The 22001-nt window shown below is 40.7% G+C and overlaps 2 protein-coding genes and 1 pseudogene across 6 annotated transcripts in view; 2 read left to right on the plus strand and 1 right to left on the minus strand.

Moving 5' to 3' along the window:
• Window positions 1–5734: 5734 nt before the first annotated feature.
• Window positions 5735–15434, minus strand: POLR3H (RNA polymerase III subunit H). 5 transcript variants are annotated; one of them, XM_061639470.1, is made up of 7 exons: window positions 15304–15434; window positions 13205–13338; window positions 12485–12581; window positions 10055–10141; window positions 8923–8986; window positions 7632–7839; window positions 5735–6781 (listed from the first exon to the last, which is right to left on the minus strand). In XM_061639470.1, exons 2-7 carry the CDS (start codon window positions 13313–13315, stop codon window positions 6728–6730), a joined length of 621 nt encoding a protein of 206 aa, XP_061495454.1. In that variant the 5' UTR covers window positions 13316–13338; window positions 15304–15434; the 3' UTR covers window positions 5735–6727. The 5 variants fall into 5 exon arrangements, with proteins under 5 accessions (XP_061495454.1, XP_061495453.1, XP_061495450.1 ...); XM_061639469.1 differs by having other exon boundaries at window positions 15277–15434; XM_061639466.1 differs by having other exon boundaries at window positions 15019–15432.
• On the plus strand, window positions 7049–7167 carry LOC133363573 (5S ribosomal RNA; annotated as a pseudogene).
• A 1258-nt stretch (window positions 15435–16692) lies between the features above and the next one.
• The window catches only part of NUP205 (nucleoporin 205), a 72753-nt gene continuing 67444 nt past the window's right edge, over window positions 16693–22001 (plus strand). The window contains exons 1-4 of the mRNA XM_061639474.1: window positions 16693–16947; window positions 18541–18683; window positions 20116–20287; window positions 21455–21599. Coding sequence (XP_061495458.1) covers window positions 16920–16947; window positions 18541–18683; window positions 20116–20287; window positions 21455–21599 — 488 coding nt within the window. The 5' untranslated portion in view covers window positions 16693–16919. The remainder of the gene's footprint in view (window positions 16948–18540; window positions 18684–20115; window positions 20288–21454; window positions 21600–22001) is intronic.

Raw genomic sequence — 22001 nt, forward strand, 5'->3', positions numbered from 1 at the left:
TGTAGTGATTAAGGTGTTGGACTATGACCTGGGAGACCAGGGTTTGAATCCCCACACAGCCATGAAGCTCACTGGGTGACCTTGGGCCAGTCACTGCCTCTCAGCCTCAGAAGAAGGCAATGGTAAATCACCTCTGAATACTGCGTACCATGAAAACCCTATTCACAGGGTCGCCATAAGTCGGGATTGACTTGAAGGCAGTCCATTTCCATTTGCAGGGGTGTAGTTGTCCAGGCACTGTGTGTGTGTGTTGTGTTTTAGACCCTTTACCTTTTTGTGAGCTGGGTCCCTATGTCTCCAATATTCTATAAGCCAATCAGCATGAAAGGGGAGTGTGTTAGCCGCTGAGAAGAGTCTTTTGACATGCTTCCCTGTCCTGTCCTGCTGATTGAAGCCAATCAGAGTGAAAGGAGGCGAGTCAGCCATTGAGAACACTCTTCTGAGTAGCTAACACTCTCTCCTTTCATGCTGATTGGCTCCTAGGGAAGTAGGAGGAGGCATTAACAAGGATCTAATTCTCAACCCAGCACCAAAACAAACAAGGATGGAAGGGGGCATGGTTGTGACTATCATGAAAGGACTCTGCACTTCTGAATTTGCCACTACACGGCTGACATAGTATACTATTACCCTAAATATTAGGCTGCATGCCATTAGTGTCTAATAAAGCATCTCTCTAATGGATCAGGTACGTAACTTGTGGGTACTCTTGCATACAGCTTTTTCATTAGAGGCCCAAATGAACTCTCTGGCAAGGAGTGCCTTTTTCCAGCTTCAGCTGGTACACCAGCTATGGCCGCATCTGGATCAGGATAACCTGACCACCACTGCAGTTCATGTCTTGATAACCTTGAGACTGGATTACTGCAATGTGCTATATACGAAGCTGCTCTCATATAGCTGGAAGCTCCAGCTACTGCAGAATGCCACAGCTAGTATCATGAGTCCCATAGAATATTGGAGGATGAGGAAGAAGAAGAGATAGAATGGGACTTGGGGGAGGGCTCCAGTTACTTGCATTCGGAGAGGTTGAGCCAGAAGCCTTCAGTGCTTCTGACTGTGACATCTCCACCCCTGTAGCTCCAGTTACAACTAAGGAGGTGCTGCCCTATCTGGAGGCTGCATCTTCACCTTCCCTTCACCCCTTTTCCTCACTCACCCCACCATCGCCACCATGCACCCTTCCTCCTGAGGACCTTGCTGAATTTTGAGCTAGCCATAGCAACATAAGGCAATTTCACACGTGAGCGTATGAGATACTCATGTCAGCTAAAATAATAAAATATTTGGTTTTATTAGTCAGCCTATCGATATCAATACCAATACCAATACTTGCTATTGATGAATGCTTGACACTGATGAATGCTAGGAGCAGCCAAGCTGTGAGGGTGAGGACATTTATGCAACATTTGTTGAGGTGCCTGCTGCAAACAACATCTCACTTGGGCAGCACATGGGAGAGCTCTGTATTTTCCTGGTATCTCTGCCATGTTTTTCACAAGTTAGTTGCACTGGACATCTATCAAAGTGCTCACTTGGGCATCATAGAAAGAAGAGCAGGGCAAAGTTGCTGTCCAGTAGAGTGGTAAGAGAAAATACAAATAATTGTCATAAAGGCTGAAACTTTATATGCAGATAAACATACAAGTATTCATGGAAGCATTCAAGGAGGTTGTCCTATTTTATCCTAACAACAATTTTGTCAAGTCAGTTATGCTCCAAATGAGTCCTTATTCACATTAAAAAATAAAACCAAGCAAGGTAGGTAATATGATCTTTCCCCTTCCCAATTCCTATAATGACTTAAAGGTAAAGGTGTCCCCGCACTTGTAGTGCGAGTCGTTTCCGACTCTTAGGGTGACTTCTTGCGACATTTACTAGGCAGACCATATATATGGGGTGGGATTGCCAGTTCCGTCCCCTGCCTTTACCCCCCAGCATAGGCCGGGTACTCATTTTACCAACCACGGATGGATGGAAGGCTGAGTGGACCTCAACCCTTTTTACCAGAGATTCGACTTCCTCCTTTCGTTGGAATCGAACTCCGGCCGTGAGCAGAGCTTCGGCTGCATTACCACCGCTTACCACTCTGCACCACGTTATTTAAGAGTACCTATTGTACCTACGTTGGTTCCAAAAAGGAAGTCACAGACCTGAACTTACAAGATCTGAACAGCGTGGTTCACGACAGATGCTATTGGAGGTCGCTGATTGATAGGGTCGCCGTAAGTCATAATCGACTTGAAGGCACATAACAAAGCAAGGGGAGATGTCAGGCCACCTCACGTTAAAAATAGTGGAAACCAGCTTTTGGGTTTCAAAGAACTGACTTAAATCTATTGTTTCCAAGTGATTCGTTTTTGGGGAGGTTGGGACTGCAACCAATTAAAAAAATTCCGCTATCTATTTAAATGTAATAGATTAAAAGTGTCATGGCCCTGTCAGAGGACTCATCAGACGAGGATGACTCAGGAGTAACAGCAGCAGACCCAGAAGGAGAAATGGAGGAAACTCCTGAGAACCCAGCTCCTTCTCCCCCTCAGCTGCAGAGCACCCCAGACACAGGGGAAGCCCTTCAGCCAGGCGCAGACAGTGAACAGGATACTCCCCCCTCACCTGCAGAACGTAGACAACAGGTCAGGCAGAAGAGGGGCAGGCCTGTCCACTTAAGGCCAAAACGCTGATGGCTCACACCTGCTGACAAACCTGCTCCTTAAAAGTCAAACCTTGGCTTCAGCTTGTTGCTGACTACAACGTCAGGCAGGACCACTGTGTGTCTTCCTATCCCCTGAACCTTGACTTGGACTGATCTCTCGGCAAATTAGACCCGGACCTTCACTGATGTCTCTTCTGGATTTCTGGCTTGGCACGTAAGCTTTGAACGGCCTCTGCCCTTATCTTGCTTCCTCCTTGCTAGCCTGGCAGATTTATAGCCAAGCTGCCGGCTGAGGACTTACGGCCTGGCAATTACCAAGGAATCTCCAGCCCTGCCTGCACCCCTAGACACTGCTGTCTCAGTGAAGAGCTGACAAAAAAGATAGCTATTCAATTTGCACATTCCATGGCCCTGGGATTCCTTCCAACTGCAATTCAAAAGTCTGCCACACTCCAATCTTTTCTTAAAGCCCTTTAAGATTTATTGCAGGTGGCCTTTACCTATGCACTATATCGTTTTTCCTCACCAGTTCTGTATAAATAGCTAGTTTTGTGGAAATAGTGTTTTGCATTATGAATTGGATGGTATGTCTGCTGGTTATGAATTTTATTGGGGGGTTAAATAGATTTTTTATTTTTAAAATATTTAATAAAAAAGCCATCTTGGAAGAGTGTAACTAAAAATGATGGTACGTAAATATTTATAAAAACCAAATAGTATCAACTCCTCTAAATACATCCTTTCGTTAAAAAAAATGAAGAGCAGTATCTAATGTTAGTCATAGCCTCATTAAAAGCAACATATTAATTACATCAATTGTATCACATTTGGTCTATTCTGATTATGACTAAAATTGGATATCACTCAAAGAATGTACAAATAATTGATAACTTAGTTTAATAAAGCTATCAATTGTTAACTTTTAAAAATGTTTTGTAATATGGGAATATGATGTACCTAAACAAAATAGAGTGCTTGTGTTCAGGAATCCAGAAACACTACTACATCTCCTCTGCCACTTTCGTTTTCCAGTCCTCAGTGGTCCTCTCTCAACAGCTTATTAAAATACATATGCAAGTATCCCTCTGGTTAGTGGATGGTGCTATTTTGGCCACATAAGGATAAGCACTTGTAATTGATATCACTATTAGTTTATACAAGTGGAACATTTTGTTGCAGGGTCTTTTTGTTGCTCTTTCCCACGATTCTGACCCTCACCATAGTCAGTATTCTGTACTGTCTGGGCATGCTCAGTTCTCATTGGTCTGTTTGCCTCAAGTTTTTCCCCTAATCTTTTTTTTTTTGGTACTTTTGTAAACCTTGGAGCTCCCTGAAGCCTGCTACTTCTCCTCACCTCTTTAGTGTGTGGATGATGCTGTTTTATCTACATCAGCAATGGCACTCACAGCCTGAACACTGGTAACAGAAGGGATGATAGATTTCCTTTTGTTCATTAGAGCACTTTTTTTTTGAAAATCAGACAAGTTCAAATGCCATTTGTACTTTGGAAGATCCAGATTTAAAACATATCAACATACATTTTAACAAATCACTGTGGAAAAGCTATGCTGGTTTCACTGTGAAATGCAAGCTTTCAGCTAGTTTAGAATAAAAAGCATCAGCAAAAGTCACCTTTAAGATTACCTTTTCTATACACAGAAGTGAAGGAGAATCCAGTATGATTTTGCTGCTTGCATGGTGGTGTGCCTCTCATCCCCTCCCTTAAGCAAGGGCAATTTTTTTACATAAAATCAATGAATTATAATGATTATAGCACACAAGATATAACTTAACGTTAGAGATTTTTATTCCTTTGACCATTCAAAAATGGTACACATGAAAAGCTTTTTGAGCTGTTAGTTTAACACTGCTTTTTATTTTGTTTGTGCTTTTTTTTGTATTTAATATTACTCCATTTTTGCATTGAATGGGAATCCTCTGTATTGAAGAGTGGGAAATAGAATGTTTTAAATAAAAATAAACTGGCAAGGTTCTTCTCCAAAGTTTGTTGATGCTTGCAATTTGCCAAGACTTTGCATTTTCAAATATTTTTACAAACCATGTGGAATAAATTCTGTACATGTCTATTCAGAAGCAAGTCCCATTGAATTCAATGGTGCTAACTCCAATACTAGTGGGTATAGGAAGGCAGCCTGAGTGTATTTATGGATTAAGCTGCATCAGACTTATACTGAGTGACAATCACAGTACAAAAAGCCTTCCTTAATGAAAAGGATAAGTGATTATTTCTAGAGAATACAATTCAGGTGCTTAAAAACTCTCAATTTGGTTATCAAATTTATTGATGCATCACATCAACAGCACATAAATGTTTAAGCATCACCACACAATAAAAATAGAAGAAAATCAGTGTAAGGTTTATTAGAACTACCTCCATTTAGAGATGCTTTCACTGAAAAGCAAAACAAAAACAAAACATCTGGTGGCATTTCAACTTCTCTGCTTGCATGGTTAACTTACCGATTTTTCAACCAGAGCTACTATTCCAGTCTTCATTATACACTAGCAATATTTATTAGCCAGCAAAACACTGTGGCAGCAGTAATCACAGCACACAGGAACATCACTACAAGCAGCATTGTCCTGCGCCACCTCAATAGATTGCAATAGCAATCCTCTAGCCAAGTGCAGTGCAGGCTTTGAAGCAGGAACAGCCAAAGTCAGAGCAGCTTCAGCTCTTTACCCAGAATATTGCCATCAAGAAACAGGCTGTCTTCAAGCATGTTACGATATAAGAGAGATGCATTTAAAAGCCCTTCTTAGCCTGAAGAGCTATATTCTATCACATGATGCTCTGGCAGTCCCTAGTTTTGCTTCTCACATTAGTGGTCAACACATGTATCTGTCCAAAACCACAGGAATGTTTTAATTATTATTGTGTTCCTTATATGCCCTATTGCACTGCCACCCAGTGTCCTATATTTACACTAGGATGCACTGAAAAACCAGAAATTGAATGGCCATTGTCTATGTCTGCTTTCCTATTCAATGCCCAGGAAAGAATGCTCTAGCACAAGATGGGAACATTTGACTCTTAATATATTAAGTCAACAACAGTTATTGAGCTGTTTTGTTTAATAGCAGTTCTGATAGTTGGGCCTGAACACAGAGGTGTCATTCAGTTTTACAGCTACTTTCATTAGAATTCTCTCTCTCCATAGAACAAGACCATCTGTTTCTAAGCAAAAATGAAATGGAAGTTATGTGTTTTCACAGAAGACAGGATTAGGAAGGCAGCTGACAAGGTTTCTGTTTGCTCTCTAAACTTTCCAGATTTCAGTTCTTACAATGTTCTGAAAATAGAATGGCTCACTGATTATGCCAGGGCTTACGCAAATAGTTCCAACACATTCAGGAAGTCACATTAGAGGAGGCCTATATAGACCAGAAGTGGGGGACCTTTTGTCCATCCTGATGGGAACTGTAGTTCAGCAACAACTGGAGGGCCAAAGGTTCTCCACCAGATATAGACACAGGAGATCCCACCCTTACCCTAGTTTTGCAGCCTTCATCACCAGGCTTTGACAACCTTTAAGAGCCAAAGCATTGATTTCCCACTGTCAGAAACTCCTCCAACCCAATGGGGAAAACGTCAGGCATTCAAATAAAATGACTGCAAGCTTTCACAGTATAATTCTTCTCCACCTTCCAGTCACAACGTGAAACAGAAGGTGGTAGCCTGAGATACTAGTTTCTTCCAGGCAGATGTTCTTTTTCCAAAATTCTTCTTGCATATGTTTTAAACACAAGGCCTGCCTCAATTCTTTTTTCCAGGGTAAGAGATTCTTCTTAAGTATTTATGCCCAGTTCTTCTGGGTAGAAAGGTCAGGACCACCTGCATTTGTTGACAAGGCCATGGTATGCAAATATTTTATGTCAGTGACATCACTTCGATGTTCCCATTCATCTTCTACTTCAGATCTAGGGTAAAGTAGAAGTGAGAACACAAAGCTTGCATTGCAATTGCTGTTCAACGAGAGAAAGAGAAAAGGCAGCAGCTGGCTTTTCCAATTTGGTAAGCTCCCATCTCGCACAAATCTCTCCATTTGGCTAACTGTTTGTCCACCAGGATAGGAGGCCCAGACCAGGTTCACTGATAGATCCCTGCACAGAGAAAGAATACAGCTTAGAACTTTAAAAATGAAAATTTGGATTATCGATTTAATGTCTGCAGTATGTATTCTCTGAAATCTGAGTTTTCCATTCTGAGGTCACTTGGCAAGATCCTCTCACACACCTTCTCACAACTGTAACTGATTTACCTACCATCACCAAGGATGTTTTGCAGTTTATAGGTTCTAGAGTTACAGCTGAGTACAGCCAGTAATGAAAATCTGACTCTGAACTTGTTATATGCCTTCAAGTCATATAACTCACAGCCATACTACTCTGAACACACCCAATCTCATCTGATCTTAGAAGCTAAGCAGGGTCAGGCCTGGTTTGTACTTGGATGGGAGACCGCCTGGGAATACTGGGTGCCGTAGGCTTAGAGGAAGGCAATGGTAAACTACCTCTGAATTCCTCTTACCGTGAAAACCTTATGAATGTATCCAAAAAAGATTCACAGGGTCACCCTAAGTTGTAATCAGCTTGAAGGCATATAGCAACAATAGGTTCAGAGTCAGATTTTCATTACTGGTTGTACTGTTATAACTCTAGAACTATCTAAAATGCTGAATAAAAAGGTTATTTTAAAAAGACGCTACAACTCTAGATTATTATTTATAAATACACGCGCACGCTGTTTGGAACATATCACTGCCAAACTCACTGTTCTGTCAATGTTACATTTTTAAGCTGCGCTTGCAAAGCTCCAGGTCTCTTGTCTTCCATCCTAACACTAAGGCACAAGTGGGCACTGGGATTTTCTATTTCTTCAACATTCTTCTCTACTTTTGGGTAAAGGATATTTTGAATGCTTATGTAGAAAGGAGCAGTGTTAAATAGTTACCACTAGAGTGTAGGGTGCCTCTTTCTTCTGTACCTCCTCTGTGGCACTAGAGGTGGAAGGCTCTGCAGAGCTTGGGCCTCTTGGGGATGTGTCAATGAAAGTTTCATCAACTACACGGAAACGGATTTCCTCCCCTGTGTCCATATAGAGGTCATGGGCTCCTTCTTCAGTTTCATATTCCCAAACCCATACTTGTTCTGCTTCGTCACTGGGCACAAAGAGGGTTAAGGCAACAATACCATAGGAAGGCATAGACATTCAGATTCACACATTAAATCCCTTCTCTCAGACTTGCTATCTTATTTCAAGTATTCATCAGTGATGTGATATAATAGCACTTTATTTTTTCCAAGGGGAAAAAATATCTATTACATAAGTTCATGACCATCAATGAAAGAATGCGAATTGCAAATACTGTATTAGACAAGCTAGGCAGTTGCCATGTTTTTAGCTCTGTTTACTAAATATAAATAAAATAAACATGCTAAACTAAATTACTCTCTAGGACAACAGAACATTTTCCAGAAAACACACATCACTGTCTCCTACACTAGCTTTTCTCATTATGCTGAGGATAAACCATGCTGGATCTGCTATTCAATACAGGAGCTGATCATAGGAATCAGAAGAGAAGGAAATTAGTTGATTCACTCTGACTGCTGTTTCCCAAGTATCAGTGGATCTCTCCCCATGTATTTTCTTCACACCATTTCCCTCAATCAAACTAATCTTTGGGTTGCATCCAATGTGCAAATGGAAGGCAGCTTGTGCAATGGATCTCTCTCTTCCCCTCCTCCACCTACACCAGCTTCTCTAGAGGATCAGGGGGCCTGACAAACATTGAGGGCTATATCAGTTCACAGTGGGAACTGTGAGCGTGTGGAGACTGCACAAGATCAGGTGGAGGACTCTTGTACTCTTCAAGTCCTACTCCCACTACAGCATCCGATGATATAGCCCACACTGTTTGGCAGGTTCCCCCGACCCTCTAAAGTGGTGGTGGTGGTGCGATAGAGGGACCTGCCCCACAGAGGAGAGGAAAGGTTCTGTGAAAGCACTGGATACAATCTGTTGAAAAATTCTGTGGCTGCTTTCAGCGCTGCAGAATAGTTGCTAATGTTACTTTAGCATCAAACAACAGGCAGTCTATGATAGTGTGGTGACTGGAACGTTTTGCAACATGCTCAGGAGTTTTTTGTATAAGGCACAAACAAATTTCATTTGAAGGGAAGCAGTGTGTCATATTATGTATTTTTAAACATTCACCATCATGGAGCTGTTCAAAGGATACAACTTGGCAGGTTGCTGTAGAGATTCTGGAGGAATGATGATGTCATCAAAGAATCCAAGAGAAACTACAAAAAACATGTTCTGGTTAATAGCGGAACCATTTGGATGCAATGTGATGCCTAGAAATTAAGCTTTTCTCTACCCAGTGATACATCTGACAAAGGATTTGAATCTATATCCAGCATTCTTTCCACTGTAATGTTTTATATATTCAGAATTGAAACATCCATCAGCAAAGAGATGAACTTTAAGCTTCCATTTATACTTTTCTAGGTTTCCTCCTGTAATGGCTTACTTTCATTTTACATTTTTTAGAAAAAGAACTATAGTACAGCTATTTTGGAGTACTAAGGAGTGATCCAGCTACAGACAACTAATCAGTTAAGAGCAGACACAAAATGGGAGAGTAGCTTTGCTCTCTTTGAATTAAATTTGTATAAACCCCAGGAAAGATTCCCACAGTATTGTACAACTGCATGCCTAATGGATCTAGTTCTCACAGGATAGGTAAACAGGGCAAGTGTTGGACAATTTAAATGGATTATATAACAAATACTAGGTACATTGCATTTGGCACCAAAACTGATCCTAATTATCAGCATAGTAGCATCATATCCTCCAAGGTTAAAGATAACTAGGAACTTAATATTTAGGGTCTTTGCTCTTATCAAAGGGAAAATAATAATAAAATAATAAAAATAAAATAAAATAAAAATAATAATACAGTTGTGTAGTCTAATGATTTGTAGCTGGTAGCTATATTTCAGCTAGTTTTGAGATGATGGAGAAAGACATCCTCTGGTTAGTATGAAACCAACTACAACAGCTGTGGTCCAGAAACATTTCACTCAGTTATACATATATTTGAGGTAACCTAACTAGCTAGGTTCCACAGCCATTAAATTAAACAAAAATCCCATAACCAGGATGATGAGTTGTATGTATCTTACCACAGCGATTCCAAACTTTGTTGACAGAACTGTCTTTCTTGGACATATCTATTGGCTATCTTGGCATAATATCCATCGTTCTAGACACTCACTGCAATACAGGACAGACCATTCTACAAGATTTCTGTGATTTATTGGTAAATGTAGATCCACCACAGGAATTACTAGAAAAAGTTAAATTACCACGAACTCCTTCCAGACTGCAGCCTTTTATTTCTCCAACCAGAATTTCATCCAAGAAGGGGTGAAATACGACATACCTAAAATGCACTGAAAAAGAAGCAAAACACCACATTACTTGAACAGATCATGTTTCACTCCCTCTCTAACGTGTATTAAAATAAAAATTGAAATAGCAATCCAGTACTAGCATTCTGCTAGTCACTATTTTCTGAATAAGTATCGTGAAAAAGTGAGTGGGCTGTGCAGATACCATCATACAGTGGTATCATGCCAAAAGTTTATAAGTTTTCCCAGCATTTTTGAACTGTTCCTAAATAGTCAAAGCAAGTGTGGCAAGATATTTTTTTTTAAAAAAAAGAAGCATCAGGACCTGGTCTCTGCAATGGGCATGTCTCCAATGGGAAGCTGATAAATGATGTAGTTAAATACAAGGCACAGCCACCAGACCAAGAACCATGGTACCAGCAAGTGTGAGTGGGCAAAATTGGCACTTGCTTCAGACTTTCTTTACATAACAACCAAATTGCCAAAACTATGTGCACACAGGATGTAAAAGTGGATAAACTCATATGTAGGAGGCTGAGAATTACATATTGCTGTGATTACACAGTGTTGATTGCAACCCACCATCTCTTGAAATCCTGAGGAAAGTAAACTTTCTATCTATGCTTCCGTCTCATTGCACTAATGATGTGCAGAGCATAAGAGTGCAGTTTCTGGGCAGCTGTGTCAGCCTTTTGGGATTTTGCAAGTCTGGCAGTCTGAAAACAGACTTGTTTCGATTGGTAACTAGAGCAAATAGGACAGTGCTAAGTGAACTGCAGCAGGAAGGGAAATGAAGATTGGAGCAGGGGGTTGGACTCGATGGCCTTGTAGACCCCTTCCAACTCTACTATTCTATGATTCTATGAGAGTGGCCCTGTTTGCACCCAAGTGGTTTCATAGATTTGTCTTGTCAAAAATAACATGCACAAGATGCACAAAGGTCATGAGACAAGCAGACACAAGAAGGAATAACTGAAATACACACTGGAACAAGCCTTCTGTCAGTAGCTTTTGTTTTCCATAAGAAACAGATGAATAAAAAATAGCAGAACAAGTCAAGGGAAAGTATAACAAGTACCATTTATACAAGAGTATTAAGACACAGAATTTAATGTGCACATTGCAAGTAATGTCCTGTTACCACTCCATTACTAATAAATTAATTGTCATTCCAAAGTAGAACTGTTGTGATATGAAACTAGAGTTATAGGACTGCTCTCTGTTGAATGATTTTTAAAAATCATTTAAGTGAGCTTTGAAGACAGTCACATATCAAATTAGCATGAGAATTAGGTCCCACTTGTAAGCTGAATACCTACCTGGCAAACTGTTCACAATTTCTCCAGCATATCAGTGTCTGATTTGTGAACAGGTATCAGTTTAACTTTCCTGCATTATATTGCAATGTTAATAATGCAATCATTAGCTAATTCACTCATGAGTGAAAATCGTCAACACATAGGGACAATCGTGAGGAACATCGGACCCAGTAGGTCAAAACAATGAGGGTCTCCCATGAGGCAATTCACACCCAGCTTTTGCACACCCAACATCATATGTCAGGTGCAGGAAAAGTTCAAAAGGAATTCACACCACTGTCACAAAGGAAAAATCTACTTTTGCAGATGCAGCTTGAAGTTTAAGTCAACTGATTCCAAGAAATCAAGTGACGGACAGGTAGGCAGGGCTGCCCACCTGTCAAAGTTGCCCAAGGAGGGTTGACCACTTCTGGATCCAACCTTCCTGCTGAAGTTGCTCGCCATATCAACATGACATATTCCTAGTTCTCCAGCCTGGAACATCAAAATACAGAAACGTGGAACGAATATGCCTTCTTGAGAATATTAGCATTAGATAAGAACATGTGATATTGCAGTACGTGTGAAGTATCACCATAACTCTGTCCTAAAGGATAATAGTTCAAATGATGAAACTAAGTAAAAGAGACTTCCTCAGATTTTTGTTCCATGGAGCAGGTACTTCCCAGGTGTATATGGTAGAGAATATATCTGCTACACTACCAGCAAAATGGGAGAGCCAGTGTGGTGTAGTGGTTAAGGTGTTGGACTACGACCTGGGAGACCAGGGTTCAAATCCCCATATAGCTATGAAGCTCGCTGGGTGACCTTGGGCCAGTCACTGCCTCTCAGCCTCATGAAAACCCTATTCATAGGGTTGCCATAAGTCAGAATCGACTTGAAGGCAGACATTTACATTTTTACCAGCAAAATATGCATTCACAACTGAAGAGAACAGAGCGCTTAAGGCACTGTAGTATTGCCAGCTCATCTCTGTATTGCTTAAGATGGGACCGCCTTAAGTTCTGAGGTAGTCAACTCTCCTACAGATCCAAAACAGTCATATTAAGAAAAAGAATTGGCCAACCTTTTGTATGTGATGCACCATCTCCTGGGAATATGTAGGAATCTTCCAACTTTGTGATGTCATACAGGCAAATGCAAAGGCCAACATTATACACAACCTGTTTTGAGGAGAGAAGTCCAGAGAGCAATAAATCCCAACTAGAAGAAATGTGTTAAGCTTTCTTGAAATAACATGTCAGAGTTTATGTCCTAGGGAAGCTGTGTAGATGAACCAAATTGGTGAACTGATCCATAATGGTTGTATAGCAGAAATCATTCATACATGCTGACCTCAGCTGGCAAAAGCAGCACAGAGAGATAACAGAGATGGTTAAGAACAAATTCGAGTGCATTTCCTAAGCAACTGGCCCACTTCTAATTTCCATTTATTTTCTGCCTCCCACTCACTTCCCAGTTTCATACAACACTGCATCTCACTTACATAGCGAGTATTAACAATGAACAGATACTGAATATAGACCGGTCAAAATCTGGTATAGCCCTTCCCCCACAGTTTTGCAAACTATTGGTGTAGCCATTGCAATTACACCTATTAAATATATGACTTTGTACCATGCCTGGTATTTCATAGGACGTTATACTATTTCTTAACTCTAAGTCAGAGACATCATTTTTAGTCACTAAGTTGGTCTGCCTCTAAAGCACCAAGAACTTTACATTTAGAATAGAACCCCATTCAAAACGTTTAGTTGGATATGGCCTACAGCACTCTAAGCTTTACCTTATTGGCTAACTTCTTATTTAACTCTTCAGTGATGGCATCATTAAGTTTCCTTTCGAACTGCCATGGAGGAATTCGCACAGTATCAGTCATTTCCACTAATAGAAACATGGTGGTCAACAAAAGTAATGCTTCTGTGGGAAGAAAGGAGCAGAGTCAGCAAGAAAACACTCTTTTCTGCAATGATAAAGTATTTTTATGACTGTGATCTTGTACCAGCTACCTAACCTGGTGTACATATCAGTTCCTTTGCACAGCAGACTGTGAAATGTACCAGTTACTATCATAAAACAAGCCATGTTTTGTTACTCTGTTAAGATAGTAAATACCACTTTTCTTAAAACATAAACTCAAAAAGTAGCATATCAAACAATACTGTCATAATTAAGGCTAAAATATATTAACATGATAAGAAGTAAGAAGTAAAAGATAAGAAGTAAAATGACAAACACAAACGTCATAATTTTTATTTATTATTATTATTTCAATTTATATACCGCCCTTAGCAGAATAGCTCTCAGGGCGGTGAACAAAATAATTAAAGCATAGGGGCGCATAAAAAACTTTTATAAAAAGAAAGGTTTTAAAGTATGTTCAAAAGATTAGAAGGTACTCAAATGCAGCCCTGAGGAAGAGTTTTGCAGGACAGAAACAACAGCGCCTACAAATGGTAACTTTGATCCTGGTTTCATATCAGGGTTTTTTTTTGAGACCAAGATCACATCCCAGCAACAGAAAACTCTGGTTTAAAGTAACTTCAATAAAAGCACTGAAGCTGGTGCATGAGGGGCAAGAAGGAATGTGGAGGTACAAAGCTTTTTTCCAGCTTAATGAACCATGGTTTGATTAAGCCAGGATTGTAATGTCTAAATCACCTTGGAATCTCTTAAGATGGAATCACGCCATCCATTCATTGTTACTAATGAACTTAGGAAATGGGAAATTTTCTGCCCCTCATCACTATACAACCTAGTGCCATATATTACATTTACATTTGTGGACATTCTAATGAGCCAAGGGCCTTGCAAAATATCAAAAAGTAGCTCTCACCGGATCATGCATCAAATTCACATGAAGATTCTATTTTATGGGCCCCACGACACGTTCAGTGCTAAGACCAGCATAGTTCAGTGGTTAGAGTATTGGACTAGGAGTTTCATAAAATTCATCAGATAAGGTTGGATCAGTCATAAGAGCACAAGAAGAGCCGTTCCGGATCAAGCCCATTTGGTCCAACATCCTGTTCTCACAGTGGCCAGTGAGATGCCAAAGGGACACTCTCCCCTCCTGCAGTTTCCAGCAACTGATATTCAGAAGCATACTGCCTTCAACCATGGAGAAAGAGCATAACTACTATGTCTAGTAGCCCCTTATTCTCAGTCTACTTACCCACAGTGCTGCTGTGATAATGATGATAAAAGGGGCTGGGTGGATAGAAGAGAGGGAAGGATCATATATGTTGGCCTAGGTCCCTGAGTGAAAGAGGATATGTACTAAATAAATAAGGATTGTACCAATCAACCATCATGCACCTTTTGCCCCATTTCGTTATGAAGTGTTAGTTTGCTGAGAAAGTACCAGACCACCTGTTGGAAAATTCAGACCATTTCGGCCTGAACGTATTTATGTTTAGTGGAAACTATACCTCTTACGCTACAAAATTGCATCTGTCTGGCTACTTGATACTCTCAGGGAGTACATAAGAATACCAAGCAAAATTATTCACTCGAAGGCTTCACAGTCACGTGCATAGTTCGTTAGTAAGTGAGCCCATTTAACAAAGTGAGATGCAGGGGCAGCAGCCCTCAACTCACCAGATTCGCCTTCCTCCCCTCCAACTAGGGAGACCCGGCACTTGCCAAGAGCCTGAGACAGCCGAAGGAGAGCGAGTCGAGGCCTGCAGGCTCCCTTTACTCTCTCGTGACCAAGCAGCCCCAGCCCTTGCTGCTCAACTCACCCGCCTCGCTATCCCTGCTCCGCGGCGACCGGCTGCTTGGCAGCAACAACACTCTTAAGAGAAGACGGAGGACAGTTGGTGAACACTTTACACAACAAACAGGCACTTCTCTTACACGCGTTACAAGCTGGACGACACCGACCTTCGCTTGGGGGAATCTACATCTTTTTTTGGCGCGGGCGACGCATTAACACTCATGCGCATGAACTCACATGACGAGAAGAAAAACAGGAAAAAGGAGTGGATTGATGGGAGTTGTAGTCCGGTGGATTAGTCAATAAGCGCCCCACACTTGTAAAGCGTCATACCAGCCTTCCTACCTATCTTTGCTGCCATAAACGTCATTTGCTGTTTTATACTGTACTGCTCTGATCTCCTTAGGGAGGAAGGGCAGGATATGAAGAACGCTCTGGTGTGCATAGAAGCGCATAGATGCATATTGCTTAGTAATAGGCGATCTATTCCAATATCGCCTTTTTTCTCTCTCTGTCTTGAGTATCCTCCATCTCCAGTGTCGGATTTTAGGTGCCAACAAGATTGTGTTGTTTTTGCTGTTTTTCTAGTTGTTTTTCAGAAAAGTCTTTGACGATTTAGGCATCAATAGCCTTCATACGAAAACACTCACCTTTGGCTTTGAAAAAGTTGGCTGCTTTTCAATACGCTCCCTCCGCCCCAATCTAAACAACCTTCTCCCGCATTATCTACTACGTTAGCATCATTCAGAAGGGGCATACTGGAAATTAAAAGCGTTACACGCAAACACCTTTCCTTGGACAAATCTACAAACCCGCCGCGGATACTTCTGCTGCTGTTTGAGAGTAGGGGAGGGTATGGAAATGTCAGTTTGTACCAACAAAAGAAATAGAAAACGTTGCTATTGTTTGCATATAACTTTGGTGGTCCTCTTTTACCTCTCATTGAACATTGCCGCCCTGGGCTTCTGCTCGGAGGAAGGGCGGGATATAAACCGAATAATAAAATAAAATAAACAAAACAGCGCGATCCTATCTATATTTACATCCCACTACCACTAGAAGCTAAAATGATGAAAACTGAGGTTATCATACTTTCGACACATCGTGAGAAGACATGATTCACCGGAAAAGACAATAATGTTGGGGAAAACAGAAGGGAGTAGAAAAAGAGGAAGACCAAACAAGAGATGGATTGATTCCATAAAGGAAGCCACAGATCTGAACTTACAAGATCTGAACAGGGTGGTTTATAACAGATGCTGTTGGAGGTCGCTGACCCATAGGGTCGCCATCAGTCGGAAATGACTTGAAGCAAATAACATGTTTAATGGGGCTTACTCTCTCGCAAGAATTTGTTTATTTATTATTTGATTTATATCCCGCCCTTCCTTCCTCCTTCCTCCCAAATAAAATAATAAATAGATAAATAAATAAGAATTTAGAATTGCAGGCTTAATTTTACATTTCCCGCCTTTCTGCCAGGAAGGGGACAAGAACCACAATTCCCAGCATCCTTTTCTCTTGGGTCCTGATGTGACCGATTAGGCAGCCTATCTGCGCCTGTACTCAAAATGCTCAATCTGAGCGGGTTTGGATTAATGACTTGAGGTTTCGATGTACCAAATTTGGTTTGGAGCCAACGAAAGGGACCTGCTCCTGGTGTTAAGCAGCTGAGTTGGGTGTAAGAACGGTGATATTTCTGCCCCGGCATTACTTTAGTCGCCGTCTACTATTTCTGGGCTTTTCGGCGGCAACGGCGCTTTGGCTCGAGTGAGCTTCTAACATGTCGGCGCCGTTGGCGGTAATTTCAGGTAAGGGGAGGCCCGTGGGCGAGCCGGAGGTTATGAAGCGAAGTGGCCATTCCGCTGTGTGATCCCCTTCCCTTCTCTCTACTTCAGGAGCGAGGGGATTTTGGCGACATGCCAGCTTCTACCCTCTTTCCATTGTGGGGAAGGAACGTCCTGCGGCCCGTCCTGGTTCCCTTTGTCTCCTCCCAGAACGAACCACTGCAACCTATTACTCACCTGTTGCTCCTGAATATGTCTTGCAATCCAATATTTGTCTACTCACTTCAGCAGTAATTCCCATTGAAGGGATTACTGCCACGTAAGCAGGTGTAGAATTGCAACCACACTTACATGTTGGTCCTGGAGCATTTGTCAGTGACGTCTCCAATACAAATTTACAGTCCAGTGCATTATATAACTGCCCTACAGTAAATTAATCTTTGAGACTTTTAAGTAAATGGGAATGGTTTCTACTACCACCCTTGTTCTCCCCGATCATTACTGATGTCGATTTGAATTCTCACCCCATAAGCATACTGTAAAAGACTGGGGAAAATCAGTGCTATTTTTCCTTAAGTATCCTAAGTATGATTGTAAATGTGTGGCTAACTAATCTACTGTGAAGGATTTGGGGTATGTACCCTTAGTTTAAGATTTATCAGTGTGTGATGTCACCCCGCTCACCTGTGTGCCAGTTCTGGGGCCCCTTGGACGAGATGCCCTGAGTGGGCCCGGTTACCACTGCCCATTTGTTTACATTCTTCCTCTGTGCCCAATCCACACAACTGACCAGATGGACAACATAAGGGCAAGTGGAGGGTGGTGATCCATCCCCTCACTCTTGGCATTGCTTGTCTGCTCAGAAAGGACAGGAGAGTAGGAAGTGAAGGTAAGGAACAACAGGGACAGGAGACTCTGGGGCTTGGCAACAGGATCCTTGTAATGGTATGGGCCTTGCCAGTAGTGTAACAATATGATTCTCCTAATAACTACCACTCCTTATGCAATATTTTCCCCAACTCCTTCTGCTAGTACGATGTGACTCATCCTGGATCTTACGATCCTCTTCTGGATCATCCAGAATTGTTTGGGCTTTTTGTTGCACTGATAAAAGATCCAATTAAATTATTGATAATGTATTGTGGAACTTTTTATTAAAAGTTTTTTGGAAGCCTTTCTTGGAGTGTATAATGCCTTCTAAAAGTATCGGTCAGGTCTGATTACTTTTACAAGGTACTGTATATATCTGACCAAATAACTATGTGTAGCATATTTCAGCATCATTAATCTCATTTGGTTAAGTGTACTTTGGTGGTAATTAAAATGGCAATTAAAACCAACTGGGAAGCCATAGCTTCCCTTTTGTATATGTACCTTTCATTTCCTGATCCAAATTCCTGATACATTGAGTTTTAGACGTGCTTTTCATATTGCACATTTTCTATATGGGGAACACTTACAGGTAGGAAATGCTATCTGTGTGGCAGCAGGGTTGTTTTTGCAGTTCCATCACAAAGAATTCATTTTATTTAAAAGTGTTTTTGTAATGTGTTGCATGGTGATGTAATGTTTTGCCATTATCTCCTATTGTGAAAATATTGTGTATATTACTTTTAGCTGCCAGTTTGTGGGGGCCCTACAAAGACATATGGCAGGCAGTGGTTAATGCTATCTGGAAAAGGCAACCTGAAGCGACCCATCTTCTTGACCAGATTTTAAAGAAACATAAGCCTGACTTTATATCACTCTTCAGAAATCCGGTAAAAAGTAAACTTTTGCTCTATCAGGAGGTGGGTGGGGAAAAGTTGAGCTGGTATACTTTATGATCTGTTTCATTTGATAATTGTGTTAGAACTACACATAATGGCCATATTCAGACAATCAAATTCAGGCTTGATAACCCTCTTTGCTGCCACTTTTGTGAGCAAAAAAAACCAAATCAGGAAGTTGCAGTAAATCATAGCTTCTCATCATGTCTGACTAGGAACTATGGGTAATGGCTTTCAAATAAGCCATATTAGAAGCCAATTTTAAAGGGTTGATATACAAGAGGCTGCATTCAAATGTTGTGTTCCTGATAGGGATGATCTTGAGTAGTTTCTCCTTCTGTCTCATCTCAGTTTGCAAGCAGTTTGCTTTGATACCCAAATGATGAACTGGCTTGAGCAGTTCTTCAAACCAGGATTACAAACCACAGTTTGATATTGGTTTGCAGCGATCACTCAACCAGTGTTTGCCTGCTCAAATGTCACACGCTTTGCAGAAACCAGAAAGTGTTTTATCAAGATGCACGAGGGAGGGAATACTTGAGCTCACTTCTCAGTCTCATGGTCTGGAGAACTGAGAATGTGATGCCTCGGTGTAGCCAGATTGTGACCTCCAAAGCCCCTGATTCAAACTTCATTCTGGGGAATTAAACTGCATCCCACAGTGCACTGGGTTTCTCAGTGCTTTGGAATCGCTGCTTTCATTTTTGGGGCTATGGTAGTGCTTCCGCTTTAAAGGAAAGGTTTTTTGCATTTGACATCACTGATCAGTAACAATACATTGTACGTTTCTTGGTGTTCTAAACACCTTTGCACATTTGAGAGTAGAAGTGGGATGTGGAGAAGCAAAGGGGAACTGGATATCTCTGGAAAGAAGAATTGATGCACCCACTCTATTCCTTGCGCTGTTTCCTGAGGGTATAGCTTTTGAATTGGGGTTTAACATTTATTAGTAGATTTTCCCACAGGTTGTGCTTAGATGACAAAGTAGGATATTACAATAATATCAGCTGTTTGAAAGCTTTATATCTGTCTCATCTGCCAAAAGTCATTCACATAAAAACTGTCTGTTGCTGAAAATGAAACAAGTTGCTACTGCACATTTGGAAAGCTGCCTGTTCATTCTCTTGAAATTTCTCATCAGAAACCATATATTTGAAAAAAGTAAATTTATTTTATGAAGCAACAATGATAACTACAATGATGATTACTGTATAAAATATTTTAAGTGAATACATATAGATTGTGTAAGGTCCTTTTCTATATTACATTTTTTTCTTTTATATATTGCGATACATTGTATTGGACTTCTGTCAATGAATGGAATGATACTTAGTATTTAAAATGAAAATGTATTTTAACTGTATTTTAATATGACATTTCATATTTGATAAGAATTTACAATTTTAATTTTGTTGTTTTGTAGCCAAAGAATGCTCAACAGCATGAAAAGGTTCAGAAAGCAAATACAGAAGGAGTTGCTATCCAGGGCCAACAAGGAACCAGACTGTTACCTGAGCAGCTCATCAGAGAGGCCTTTATTCTGAGTGATCTTTTTGATATTGGGGAATTGGCAGCTGTTGAACTCCTCCTAGCTGGTAATGCGATACTGGAATGGGAACAAGCTGTTCATTTTTTTAATGTTCTGATAGTTCTAGTAGCTTAGGAGTTTAAATTCTATAAAAACCAAGTATATAAATATATGAGTTGTTCCTAATTACGTGCCCAGAATTAAGCAGCATTTGTCCAGAAGGAATTTTTACTTGCATTTAACAAATAGCTAGCTGCAAATCTGCTTTATTTCAGTTGTGTGTACATTATCTGATAATTTACATTAAAAGTTTTACACCACTTCTTGTAAAATGTAAGAATTGCTTATTTCAGTTGGCATGCTTTTAAAGCTTTATGGTTATATCCAGCTGAGGCATAGAATAAATCCATTGGAACCAATGGATCTCTCTGAGTATGGCAATAATTAGATATCACCCTGAGTGTTTACAATAAAATAAAACCTTTTTCATCTTACAGATATAGTAACATTTTGAATATATTTTTATTTTAAATACTGCCATTTTTAAAAGAAAGTTTACTGAGACAGTGTTCACAATTAAACCTGTGTATACAGTTCCATGAAAATGTATAATATAATATTGGGTACAGAATTCAGCATTCTGAGAATCCCAGCATTCGTTTTTTTGGCTTGAAAGCATTCAGGGAGTGCCTACTGAAATCCCAGAACAGAGGTGGGCTGAAGAGCTTTCCAGTGCTTCCAGGGTCAGGGTATGTCTGTGTCCCCCTGGGACATTTTGCAATGCAACCCAAGTGCTCTCCCCCTCCTCCCCACGCCTAGCGAAGTGAGTGTATACGTGGTGCACATGCGGACACATACAGAGAAACTTCCAATAGGATTAGTTGTCACACTTTTCTTTTCAATATGAATTTTGAAAAAAACTCTTGTTTGGCCCGTTTGTAGGAGCTGGAGCAGATAGCAGTTACAATGCTGAGAGAGCGTGCTAGAATTACATGGAGGTCAGAGGGAATCTGTCACCCTTAACTGCTGTTTTTACAAAGGGTGGGACATTGTCTGGCTAAAATAGGGGAAGTCAGGGAATGGGGTTGTGAGTATTATGAAGGGTCCTTCTACCTTTCTGCCCATAGTTTGAGCACTAGGGGTGGGGGAGGGAGAGGATGATAACATAAATAGAAAAGCTAGAGGCAACATAAGCTGGGACTTCTCGTGTGACTGTAAATTTCTTTCATTTCAGGAGAGCATCAACAGCCTCGTTTTCCCGGGCTATCTAGGGGCTTAGTAGCTGTTCTCTTATACTGGGATGGGAAGCGATGCATTGCAAATTCATTGCGAACGCTCATCCAGTCTCGGCGAGGCAGGACTTGGACACTGGAGCTCAGGTCTGCCTTTTAAGCAACAGTTTCTGAAAAAAACCATAGATTAAAGCATTAACAACATTTCTATTTTGAACCTGGATTATTTAAAGGCAGGAAAAGGACAAGATTTACCTCTAGTTTTCACTGTAAATTATAGGATTGATTTTGACATTTTGTTTTGTCTCTATTATATAAGGTTCAATTTTTGGTCTGTTTTAACGGTGATTCTGGAATTTGCTCTTGCACTTTTGTCTCATAAACATCCCATCATTACCTTGTCTTCTGAGGCTAAGAAAAGCTTAGCATTCCTCCACAACACTTACAGAAATAGCTCAATGTTTTGGAAAGCAGTAATCCTTAAGCATTACATGAAAACAAATTGGAACCTGCAGGGGTGGGGGAGATAAATAACTGGAAGTGCTTCCT

Source organism: Rhineura floridana, chromosome 8, assembly GCF_030035675.1.
Source record: "Rhineura floridana isolate rRhiFlo1 chromosome 8, rRhiFlo1.hap2, whole genome shotgun sequence".
NCBI classification, from domain to species: domain Eukaryota; kingdom Metazoa; phylum Chordata; class Lepidosauria; order Squamata; family Rhineuridae; genus Rhineura; species Rhineura floridana.

Excerpts from the sequence above, each read along its gene's own strand:
- POLR3H (XM_061639470.1), bottom strand. The coding sequence starts at position 13,315 with ATGTTTCTATTAGTGGAAATGACTGATACTGTGCGAATTCCTCCATGG. Across the intron at positions 8,987-10,054 it reads CAGTCTGGAAGGAGTTCGTG|TTTCTCTTGGATTCTTTGAT; the intron begins GTAATTTAACTT and ends TGTTTTTTGTAG. Across the intron at positions 6,782-7,631 it reads AGGCACCCTACACTCTAGTG|GGATCTATCAGTGAACCTGG; the intron begins GTAACTATTTAA and ends TTCTCTGTGCAG.